This window comes from Ceratotherium simum, chromosome 20 (genome assembly GCF_057802395.1).
Source record: "Ceratotherium simum simum isolate JZ-2026a chromosome 20, ASM5780239v1, whole genome shotgun sequence".
NCBI lineage: Eukaryota > Metazoa > Chordata > Mammalia > Perissodactyla > Rhinocerotidae > Ceratotherium > Ceratotherium simum.
In genome coordinates this window covers 11,863,600-11,876,429 of record NC_141919.1, presented here as the reverse complement: position 1 = coordinate 11,876,429, position 12,830 = coordinate 11,863,600, and the positions used below count along the sequence as shown (strand labels likewise).

Genomic DNA, 12,830 nt, shown 5'->3' with positions numbered 1-12,830 from the left:
TCCATCACAGTTTTCCCCCAATCTAGGACTCACATTACAAAATGCCTTTATTGTCCTGTCTGTTTAGTCCTCTCTAATGTAGAGCAGTCTCCAAACCATTTTACTTTATGACAGTGGCATTTTGAAGATTCTAGGCCAGTCTTGTGGCATGTCCCACCATCTGGATTTGTCTGGATTGTTTTCTCATGTTTAGATTCAGGTGAAGTATTTTTAGTAAAAATACTACTGAGGTGATGTGTGTTTCCACTTGTATCACATTATTGGTGAAACTTGGTAATCCATGGGGTGATACTTGGACACTGTGAGTAACCTGTTCCCAGCAACTGTTTATTTACCCAGGGGTTTTAGCATCTGATGATACCATTATTACATTTGGAACGGTGAAGTGGTAAGTTTTAAATTTTTTCTCCTTTAAATTAATATTATTCTGTAAGGAAGAGCCCCCACCCCTCCGTGTGTGTGTGTGGGTGTGTGTGTGAGAATATGGAGTGGACTTCTGGATATCTTTTTCCAATAATAGCAGCCACCATTTATTGAGTGTTTATTATTTGCCAAGCACTGTGCTAAGGGTTTTATATGCACAATGTTATATAATTCTCACAGCAATCTTGGGGAGGTAGATTTTATAACTGTTCCCACATTTTACATGAAGAAACTGAGACCTGGAAATGTGAAGTGACTGGTTCTTGCTTACATAGATGGTAAGGATTCCAGCCTGGTGGCTCTGATGCTTCTTCACTATGATGCGTCCCTGAATGCCATCTGGATCTCTTTTCTCATACTCAGTCCAATCCCCACAAATAGTGTCCTTATTAAAAGAGTGTCTTCCCAGTTCAAGGAGTATAGATAACGACCGAGTCCTGGGTCCTCGCCTGTGCTTGCTGCTCTATTTCAGAGTCTGTTGCCTCCTCCCTCCTGGCTCTTCTCAAGGTCTGCTGGGCCCTCCCTCACTTTTCTCCTAGAATAGTGTCTCCTGGTTGGATCAAGGCACACATGCTTGGTGCACCCAAGTTGGCCAGCAGGTAGAAGAGTAGTTGTGGGTCTGGGAGCCAGCCATTCTCTAGTCCTTGGCCCCAGAATGCCCTACAGCTCCACCTGTTTTGTTGGGGTACCATGGACCCCACTCTTGGAAACTTTTTAAAAAATATATTCTATTTTAGTTACTATTCTTCATGATACTTAAGATGTCTGAAGTTTTGCGAATGAAGACCCCTTCAGGTTGGCTCGTTGTCCTGTTTGTCACTATCTATTAGTCTAGGGAGCTTTCTTGCTTTCTGCAAGATGTAGCAGGCTCACTTTGCACCTTTTTTTTTAAGCAACCAAGATATAGCACTAAGTGCTCATTGCTACTGGGGTATCATTGCTTCTAAGAAAAATGCATATTTTTCTTTTTGCGGATTCTCCTGTTGTTGATAGGATAGTAGAGATGAGGGATGAAGACAAGAAAACCTCAGTCTGGTTTCCAGTGGAGGTGTCCAGAATTGCTAGAGACATGTGTGGACTGCAAGTCTGCCCTCACCGAGCTCCTGCTTGGTCATTGGTCAGTCAAGCCCTGGTGGTCAAGTAGTTGGGGACATTCGATTAAAAAGAATTCCTCTCTTTGCTCAAAAAGACAACATTTCAAAAGACATTTCCTGTGAGCTTGAATTTGCTAGTGGTTTTTTTCTACCCTTCGTTATAAACTTGAAACTGCAAGGAAATAATTCTTTATTACAGAAACTCCAGTAAAAAGCTATTAACAGAACTGAGGCTCTGTCTACCATCTCATTGCTGTATATTTTCAGAAATAATTACTATTTTTCAAAATTAAATTAATTATCTTAATGGAGTACTTACTTGCCTAAGTTTGAAGTTCACTCTATTTTAATGTTTATTCTCTTGAATGGCTTATCAAGGGAACAGAAAAAAGGATTTTTAGTTTGTATTGTGGTTTAAGATAACAGAGTGGGTTTTTTTGTTTAATAAGTCACCCAATGATAGTAATGGCCTAGGAATGCCGGGGAGAAGAAGTTTTCCAAGATATGTATCTTTCTCAGTATATTTTTCTCAGTTATGGTTACATAGAATTTATTTTAATGTTTAATTTGTACTACAGTCTATGCCCTCCTCTTGGTTTCTTTGGCTTCATTGTTTTTTGTTTTTTTTTCTTCTCAAGTCAACATTTTTTAACCTACTGCTTAGTAATTATCTAGAGTGGTGATTTATCTTAAATGATTTTAGTAACAAAGCAGTGTTGAACTGTGTCCTCTTAATATACATTTCCCTTCCCTCTGTCTTTAAAAAGCACGAGGTTTTATGTTTCTTAGTGTGATCAAAGGATGAAGTAGTAAAACTTTGCAGGTTAATTGCTCTGTAATTAACACAGATGGGGCAGAGATCAGAGGACAGTGTTAGTGTTTTGGGGAAGCATCACCAACTTTCTTGTGTTATAGGGCAGTCCGTTAGGTTACCTTCTCTCAGCTTCCTGAATAATATCCAGAGAAACTTGACTCCTTTTCCAGGGAATCTGCTTTGAGTTTTCCTCTGTTGATGAGAAGACTTGATAGAGATTCTTTTTTATATTGAGTTCTTGAATGTTATTTGAAATTTGATAAATTAAAGCCAATTTTTTTTAATAGAGGAAAGAGTGAAGTTCAGTTTAGCTGTTGGTGACTTACTGTTTTTATTTAAAGAAGATGGCCTCTAATACATTAGTTTTATTGACTAATCAGGAGTCATTATCAATTGTAAGTCTGTCTGTCACTTTACTACTAGGATAGTTTCTAAGATGAGAAAACTTACAAAGAAGCTTAAAAATAACCACTACATATAGAGTGGTCTATTTCATTGATATAAACATTTTAAAACCTACCAATGTATTTCAGTAAATCTTTCTTACATTTTTATCATATACCTTTTTTGGTGACTTATTTAATCTCATTGTTGTCTTAGTTTTATATTTTAAACACTTGATAAAAATTGTTCCTTTCTGTAGGATGCTCTACTTAGTGTGCTTTTTTTGGTTTGATATTTTGTATGAATAATGGATGACTTGTAAAATGGGTTTATGGTAGCCCCTTCTCATGTTTTTTTCCTCTTGTAAGTTCAAGGCATATTCTTTTAAACAATATGACTGTAATTTGGATGTTGCCATTCATAAGATCTTTGAAAGGGCTTTATAATTTTGGTAGAATAAGTAAAAAATTAAAACCTCTTAATGCAGTGTGGCATCCTGGAACAGAAACGTGACATTAGTGGAAAAACTAGGGAAATCTGAATAAAGTCTGTAGTTTTGATTAATAGTAATGTACCAATGTTAATTTTTTAGTTTTAATAAATTCTATGGTTATGTAAGATGTCTTAACATTAGTGGGAGTCGGGTAAAAGGTATATAGGAACTCTGTTTACATTTGGTAGAAATTTAATTCATCAAAATATATTTTTTATGTTTAAATATATGGCCATATGACTAAACAGTGGTGGGCTAGGTGCCAGAGTACAAAGGCCTGAGGCTGGTTTCTTCTCTGCAGAGTCTCACAATCTCATTGGCAAGTCAAGATCTTTATATTCATAAAAAGAGGAATACTAGTACGTTTATGAGGCAGCCTATGCCGATGAATGATACAGGGAGCCCTGTAAGATAGTAGTCATGTGGAATGTTTGGGGAAGCCTTTACAGGACAGGTGAAACATGAGCTGAGCTGGGATGGGTGAGTACAACTTAGATAAGTAATGGAGAGCTTGTTCTGAGAGACGGGAGATGAGATGAATTGAGAAAAAAAGAAAAAACTGCCAGTGGTGATGCATGATGGGTTGGAATCGAAATGAGCTAATGGAGACGTGTAGTAACCAAAGTATGGGATGAGAAGGGTCTGCCTAGTATGGTGGCAGTAGAAACATAAGGAATTATTTCAGAATTGACAGGATCTGGTGATTATGGATATAGGAGCACAGAAGAAAAACAAGATGGTGACTGATAACTTGAGCCAGTGGAAAGTGCTTAGAGGATTTGTGTTGAACATTTTCATCTTCAGGTAATGCTGGATTGCCAAGTGAGGTTGTCTGGCAAGAAGTGAGACCAGGGGTACTGGAGCATGGGAGAGGAGCAGAAGGGTTAGGACTCTTCTTCTTTAGTGAGCAGAAGAAAAAGCCGAGACGGAACTCTAATGGGAGCATTCAGAGAAGTAAAGAGAGGCCGTGGTGATCACTGCAGCATTCCTGAAGCAGGTGGAGGAGAGCTTCAGCATGGAGGATGTGCTGTCTGTGGCTGCAGACGCATCAGAGAGAAAGAAAACTGTGAAATCTGAAATAATTGCTGTCTGAATGGCCATCAGTTTTATGAGAATGGTAGGCCTGGAATCCAGATTACAGGGGTTAAGGAGTAAGGGCTGTGTGTGTGTGTGTGTGTGTTTGTGTGTATATGTGTGTGTGTATACGAGAGGAGATTGTTGAGAAGTGGGGAGAGCAAATTTACCCTAGTTTCTAAAGAAGTTTGGCTGTGTGAAGTTAAGGATATATATGTACAGGGCAGTAGCTGAAGAGGGCAAGAGAAGGTTATTTTAATTAAATTTAACAAACATTTTTCAAGTGCCAATTATGTGCAAGGCCCTGTATTAGAGGCAGTGGAGGACACAAAAGTGATTAAAATATAGTGTTTTTTCCCCTTCTGAAAAAGTGCTACCTCAAGTTCCTTTGGCATTATATAGGCAGTTCATCTTAGCAAAATGTTAGGGACGTTGGTATTAAGCTTGCAAGCAGAAGGACAAAAATCAATGACAGAAGAACTGAAGATGGGGGAGAGAGTTGGAGAATTGATGGAGCGGTGAAACGAAGAAGGGAAAAAAAGATGATGCAGCCTGTGCGGGTAGGGAGAGGTTGGCCTTGGACGGGAAAAGGGATCCTCCTTCCGCCAAGGTGGGCATGGAGGATGGGGGGGTGAGGTCGTGTTAGAGCTATTTTGAGGTAGAATAGAGCACAAGTGAGGAGCCCAAGAAGTCTTTACTATGAATGGCCCATGCAGCAGATGGGGAGTATGTTGTCTGCCTTTGAAAAGTTCCCTGCTCAAAGGGGAAAATGAGGCTGTTAATACTTATTTTTTTTTGTCCTTTGAGGAAAAATAAAAGTGAAACACCTGGATCACTGAAGATACTGCTTTTGGCTCAGGATTTTATTTTAATCCCTAATGAAATACGTATATTTTTAAATTGCTCAGATGTTACGTGAATGTCTCAGTGCCTGCAGTTAGCTAAGCTTTGTGTCAGATCTAGACTCCCACAGAGCTTGGAGTCTAGGAAAGGTGATAAGAGAGAGAGATATGCAGGCTCTTAATACATGCTTGCCAATTGAACTCTGATCTGAGATAGAAAGTGGCTACGTGCCCGACCCGTACACGTGAAGTATTGGGGGTTTAGAGGAGAAAGAATTGGAGCAATTTTCTGGCTATTTCAGTTGAACAAGGTTGTGAAATAAATTTGCCGTATATTTACCTAAAGGCCTAGTTTTCTTCATAGATGTTATTTTCTACACATTTAGAGAACATGATTATGCGTTCATACTTTCTGGTCACAACTAAATAGCAGTACATAAAGAATTATGAACATGATTTTGGCCACTGAAAGAGGAAATGCATTATTTTGAACCATCCAGTTAGGTAATGCTTTGGCAGAGCTTTGGGGGGGGCGTTGGTGGTGGAGCATCTGGATCAAAGCTCCCATCTTCCATTTTCTGTGTGTAAACTTGCCTTAAAAGTGTTAGTACTTGATTTTATTGACTATATTTAAGTGCATATGTCGAGAAAATAGGTGTAGGTCAGTTGGCGAAAAGAGCTCATTAGTGCCATACTTTGACTTTTATAGTCAGGCACAGGAAGACATCTAGAGGGGAAGAGCAAGGAAATAAAACTCATTTGAGGAGGAGAAAAAATGGTCACTTTGTTCTTTAAAGTATTTTCTTTTTAAAAATAAAAAAAAGCATTTCAAGATCCTTCTTACCAGTGAAGGGGAACAGAATATGCCACCCCACATATTTTTTAAAAAGCTATTTTGTGAAATCCTGCTTGGAAAGAAAATTATAGAAGAGGTTATTTGGCTCTCATAGGATAGGCCTGAGAAGTGGTTTATTTAAAGGCATTAATTAAAATGTAATCACTACAAAAGTTAGTGTGAGAATTGGTGAATGCTCGTTCTCATAGAACATTGTTAAGCAGGGTCTCCAGTTGAAGGGATTCCCGTTGAGGGGCATATTTAACTTAACATCCTCATCACCTCCCCACTCCCCGTTCCCACTCGGAAGAGGCAGCGGGGCTTGCCCACAGCGCTTCCTGTAGCCCAGCTTGAGGCGGGCAGCCATGACTGAGGTCAAGCATGCCCATTCTGGCCTCTTGAGGCCTTTCTCCATGTGTTGCCAGTGTGCTGGTAAAAATGACTTTAAACTCTTGTCAGCACAGTTACTGGTGCGTGCATCACAGTCCCACTCAGATAAACCTGTCACAACACAGAGGCGGCCTCTGGAGAAGAGTACAAGGGCAGGCCTCTAGCTTTCCATTCGAGCATCACTAAACGTGCACAGAGTGCCCAATTATTTCAGCATTATTGAGCAAGCCTACAGGAGGACCCAAGCCTTGCTACATTAGATTTTCTTTAGTAATTTGCTCAAGTACCGCTGAGGACACTTAAAGGGCTTAAAACGGTGGCTGCAACCAGTTTCCTTTTCTGGGTTGTTAATTCAGGTTTTCTCTTTCAAATTAACTCTCGGTGCATGCTGTGCAGTGGTTCTGGGAAGAACTGTTTAACACTAATTTTCTCAATTTTCAGCTTACTTTTTTTCAACATAACTGCTTTAACAGTTAGTCACGTATATGTTTTGATTAGAAATGTATGATAGCAAGGCCTTATGTTTTGAAGAACAAAATACAGACACTTTGTTAAAGAAATCTGAATTTCAACTATTAAAAGTTACTTAGATATTAAAAGTTACTATTTAAAAATTAACCTATTTACAGTGCATTGTAAAAGCCTGAAATCTAAGAAAGAGAGATAGCATTCTCTGTATACATCTCCCTCCTTACCCTTTTTAAAAATATATATGAAGGATAAATGTTTCCTTCATGGATGCTGGGTTTTCCATTTTCTATTTGCACCTCCTTTCTCTCTTTTTGTTGGGGGTGAGGGCTAGATACAAGGGACAAGTTCAATATCTTGGTCTCATTTCTCACAGCAGCAACAACTCCAGGCCCAGCATTTATCACATGGACATGGTCTGCCGGTGCCTCTGACCCCACACCCTTCTGGACTTCAGCCCCCTGCCATTCCTCCCATCGGTAGCAGTGCCGGCCTTCTGGCCCTCTCCAGTGCCCTGGGGGGCCAGTCCCACCTTCCCATTAAAGACGAGAAGAAGCACCATGACAACGATCACCAAAGAGGTGAGGGATTCTCTCGGGATGTCAAGCTGATATTACCTGCCTGCTGCTGAGGGTAGATTCTGGATGCCATTGTTTATTCTGTCTTTAGATTTAATTTTACCAGTGACTAAACAAAGGGTTTCTGTTGGAAGGTAAATTAATTATCGGAAGTGGTCTTTTGCCAACTGATACCCTAGTGGTTGGCAAGAGTTGATGCACTCCTCCAAGGCAAGGGGGCCTGTTCCTGGTTATTGCCTTTGATCCCCTGCTACCTCCTGTGTTCCCTAAGTCTAAGTCAGTAATGAAATCCCACTATAGTCTGTGTTTGAAATAGTGAGTGGCATTAATAGCTAATTTTGACCGAATCTATTTTGGGGAAAGACTGATAAAGGCTCACTTGATAATTTGACAGACTCAATTATTATTTATAAATCAGATCAGCCTATATAGTGCAGTAAAAATCTCACAGGTAAAAAAGCAATTTCAATAGTCTTAGTAATTGAGAAAGTGCAGCCCAAATTAATGAAGTCTGCCGGTTTAACTACCTCTCTCACCCAGTCTGTTTAGAAGCATGAAATTAACTCGTTTCTTCTGATAAGAACACCACAATTGTTTATGCAACATAATTGATTTGAAGGCCAGTTGTGCTCCTTCTAGGTTGGTTTCCTCCCTCTACAAAAGTAGGTGATGGTGCAGAGACATTTTGATGTGACTAGATGTTTGTATGGTGCTTACTAATAGTTTTTATTAGTTAATGGCAGAAAAGCAAATGAAAACGTCTCTCCCAGCATTCCTTTGTGGGAATTTACTTAGAACATGGGTGGTTCATTAGTTGGAAGGGTGTGGTTCATAATTAAAACCTCATATCTATTCCTGTTTCAGTATCATTACCATGAATTATAATCTTGGGTAAATGCTATTTATCACATAAACATAAATTTCCCATGTCCGATGTTGGAAATACTGTAATATTTGATGTCCAGTTATTTTAATGCTATGGTTTAGATCTAAGGCATGATTATAAACACTTTTATAAGTGGAAAAGTTGATAAGGCGTATAAATCATGTGAATCTCCAGGTTTGGTTTCTGAAATTGTGTCAAAGATAGTTTGGCTCTTTGTGAATCTGGTCGAGTAGTATTAATAATTAACTTTATAGCAAAGTTGACATCTGTGCCATTTATTTAGCAGAGATCAAGTTTGATAAATGTATGATTTTATGTAAACTAACTAGTACTTTCCTTTTTTCCTACTTCCCACCACTTGATCTACGTGTGTTGCTGCTGTTTTGCCTATAGACAGAGACTCCATCAAGGTAGGACTGCAATTCACAGACGAAGGAATGGCTTAAAGGGGCTCACAGTGATGTGAATAAATCTGGCAATGGATTCTTTGTAGAGAATGATTTGGTGGGCTTTACCAAATAGTGGTTAACTGCATTTTTGGATTACTTTCAGTTGTGTGGTTGAGATTTTTGAAAATGTTGGTTTTCTCTATCAGAATCAGATTTATAGACGAAGACTGAGTTATAAGATCTGGCTTGCATTGCTTTTTATTATGTCTTGCCATGTGAAAAAGAATAACTGCTTTTCTTCAGTTAGGCTTTGGCTATAAGATTAATAATAATGAAAGGAAATAAATTGTTTATAAGGAAATACACGGTAGTCTCATATTTTGGGAAACAGTTCCATCCTACAAAATTCCTTATCAAAACATTTGTTTACGAGTATTTTTCTTCACCAGAAAGAATTTTTGTTTTTTAATTTAATAACATCTTGGTTTCCAGTATAGCAAATTATTCTCCTTAGATTTTGCACCTGTCTTACCTGTCTTCGGTATTTCCATAGACAAGTTGTCAGGAAACAGGAAAAGTATTTCGGGCCTAATGATTTGGATATGCTTGTGTAACACCAGAATGGGATGTACTAAGGATGCCTGAATTTATATAGTAAGCAAACAAGGAAAACAGGCTACCGTGGCAGGGAATGAGTAAAACGTGAAAATTGATCACTTTTGAGCCAGGCACAATGTAAATATGCTGCTGTATTATGCATAATTGTATTACGTGTGCCATTGTATTTTGTATAGATTAGAAGGAAAGGACAGTTGTCAAGCATTGGCCAAAGCACGGATACTGTCAATTCCTTTTTTTGTATTTTACCATTGAATGTTTTCGAGCATGGGGAGTTACATCACTTGGCAAAATCTTCTCCTGAAACCGCCTGTGCTGTCACTTTGAATGCCTCTTTACTACTTGTCCTTTTACAATAAAAGGGAAGTAGGGTTTTTTCCAAAATGCCTCAATACAGTCATGCATTGCTTAACAATGGGGATACTTCTGAGAAATGTATTGTTAGGCAGTTTTGTAGTTGTATGATCATAGAGTGTACTTAGACAAACCTAGATGGTATAGCCTACTCCACGCCTAGGCTATATGGTCCTGTTCTTAGGGAACTACCGTCAGATATGTGGTCCGTCATTGAAATGTTTATATGCGGCATATGACTGTAATGGAAAATAAAAATTAAGTGTATCTATTTTACCCTTCAAGAATCTTTGTAATTTGAAAGGGCATGTGCACACCCATAGAAATGTCAACATTTACCATTGGAACTGCACACATTAAATTATTTAACTATGCATTTGCAGTTGTGTATTTTGTTGTATAATATGCATATCAATACCTAGATTAAAAAGCATTCTTAAAGTGTAGTAAGTGTTCCACACATGTGTACTGAAGAAGTAGTAAGTAAATGTACTGACCAGGATTAGCTGATAGCAGCCCTTGGAAAGCCTGTCTAGTTATTCTGAGGCCATGGTATAAACATTCCCTACCTTTTGATAAATGCATACCTTTAGGCAGGCCAGTGAACTAAACAAAAGCCTCCTCTCCTGCCCCACTTCCAGAAGCCTGAAAACATTTATACTCCAGTGCACACTTTTGTGTCAATTACATTTTATATTCCCTCACGCCAGAGAAGGGTGTATTTTGAAATCATCTATAATCATTCAGGATGAGTCTGGGAGTGAGTGTCTATATAGCTAGAAGCCAGGGGAAAAAGAAAAAGGAAATAGAGGCAGATGATTTTTGCCTTGATTTATAATGGAATGGTAGCTATAAGTAGATGTGTTTTTGGGTACCGTTCTCAAATTTGAAGTTGTGTTGTGTCAGGTTTGGAGCTGTCCTATGGCTTTGCAAGGTGAAATAGTTTGCTGATTTTCGTAAATGTGTTCTGTGATGCTCAGAGAAGCAGTTAGTTGTTTGTTCCATCGATCGTCCTCATCCTCCTGTAAGTGGTTCCTGGTTAAGAGGGGCTTTTTATGATTGTCTGCTGTGTGACTTGAGATGGTTTTTATCAGCCAGAGCGTGCCAGTTGCCTGCAGCTGGAGTCAGGCTTGTATGAGATAATTTATTCATGCAGGATAATGCTCCTTAACATTTAACAGGTAATGAACGTGACATAAATTTCCTTCTTGCTTTTAATTTTTCCCTTTCCTCTTCTAATGTGCAAACAGGCAGCTCTGGTACTCTAAATAATAAGTAATTTTTGGCCATCTGTCAAAAGGAAATTTCAATACAAATTTAAATTAATGGTGCCTGAAATTTTTTATAGCTCCTCTAAAAGCCTCTAATGTGCAGAAAATTCTGAATCTGCTGGTAGTAATTAGTGTTGCATGTAATGAGGATGTGGGCAATGTTATACAGCCCCAGTGTAACATTTTGATATGGTAGCAAAATTTTGATTTATACAAGGTTGTGGATGAGTTTAATTGTGAGAGACACTCTAAAATGTTTTCTTGATGTTACAGATTATTAAACAGGGCAGATTTCAGAATAGCTCATAAAATATAAATTTAAACTTAATCTAAAGATCCAGGTAATTAAGGTACTACTTTAGGTGTCACGTAAAATGAAAGAAATCCACTTGTTAAAGTGTTGGGCCTTTTTCCTCCTTTTTCTTTCTTTTCTTGGAAGTTCTGTGGCCACTAAACCACTTGCTGTGGGCTTTATTGATCTTGTTTCCTATAGCTCTGGTAACCAAGTTCATTCCTAAGCCTGTTATTTGCAGACCTGTATCTGAAGTTTTTCAACAAGGGTGGAGAATGTAAATATGGACCTAAAGGAGAAAGCACTGTAGGAACCCAAGAGTCAATTTATTTGGTGATGGAAACCAGAATGGTGTGTCTTCTAGGACTCTTGAAGGGGCCAGGGCACCTGCTTGTCACTTGGCTCTCCAGTGACTCCATGTGACCAACTGGTAGCCCCAGATTTGGGGGCTGAAAATGGCAGTAAACAGACCACGATCCACACTTACCCTTAGTGATAGAGCGGAAAGCCTCAATTTAGCTCTCCAGAAAAGGCCCTCCAAATAGGTTCCTACTTCTCTCTTGGGGGTTGGGGGGGAGGGGTGCTTTCTGACCACCTTCTGGAGTGTTTAGAACTGTTTCTCTCATCCCTTGAAAAGACATAAGTGAAACCAAAGAAATGTTTTCTGAGGTGGTGGAGCCTGCCACTGTCCATCCCTCCTACTGAGGGCTGAGGGGTAAAAGTTGATTGGCTCCAAAGTGGTGGCAGAAAGGACGTTCCCACATGCTGTCAGGAGCTTCCTCGTTGCTGGAGGTACCAGTTCATGAAGAGGCGTCATTAGCTTCCTTAACATCACTCTCAGTTTTCGTTTGAGTGGCTGAAAGGAGGGTAATGATTCGGAGCTGTGTTGGCCAAATTGCCTAAAACTTGGTAGGACTCTGAGGTTGAGAACGTAGTCTTATTACGCCCCAAATGTCTACACAGTTTTAATACCTTCTAGCAAAAAGGCACCAAAATCAAGACCAGCTTGAATAGAAAGAGCAGAATTCACTATCAGCCACTATTGATTTGCTTCATGCCCTCTCCCAAGTTGAAATTATCACGAATGCTTTATTACTTCATAAGTCCTTTTTATGTATCGGCATGGTCCTCCTGCGTTTTATCCTGAATGCAATGACCGCCTCAAGTCAGGCCTGTGAGGGATTTGCCATTTTTTATTTGTAAAATATAGCATAAGTACATTTTTTTCCTCTAAGTGATGTTTTTGTTTTTATTTCATTGAAATGTCTTCCCCAAAGTGTGCTGTATGCTTCATCAAAGAGTATGGGCATTTTTAGTGACTTTGTACATTGCCAATTGATCTCCGGAAACATGGTACCCTTTTAAAATGCCTAATGCAACGTTTGAGTTTGTTTCCAGACAGTCTGCCAATATTGAACCTTATAGTTTTTATAATTTTTGCTGGAATAAGACGTATGGATGACTTCATTTTTTTAATTTGCATATAGTTATTTTTCAAGCTAAATGCTTTTCTGTGAGTGTATGTACTAGGTTTTTTTTTTCTCCTATGTGAATTCTTTGTTTTTGTTTGAGGGTTTTCATTATGATCCATTCGTTAGTTGTATCTAAGGCAAAATACCAGTTTA

The 12,830-nt window shown here is 38.9% G+C and overlaps 1 protein-coding gene across 10 annotated transcripts in view; it reads left to right on the top strand.

Moving 5' to 3' along the window:
• TLE4 (TLE family member 4, transcriptional corepressor) overlaps positions 1-12,830 on the top strand; it is a 140,458-nt gene that overhangs the window by 65,913 nt on the left and 61,715 nt on the right. For 6 of the 10 annotated variants that reach the window (XM_087444441.1, XM_014794696.2, XM_014794697.2 and 3 more), the window contains 2 exons: positions 7,194-7,398; positions 8,675-8,691. In XM_087444441.1, the coding sequence (XP_087300567.1) occupies positions 7,194-7,398; positions 8,675-8,691 (222 nt within the window). The remainder of the gene's footprint in view (positions 1-7,193; positions 7,399-8,674; positions 8,692-12,830) is intronic. The other 4 variants (XM_087444438.1, XM_004439618.3, XM_087444439.1 and 1 more) reach the window with 1 other exon arrangement.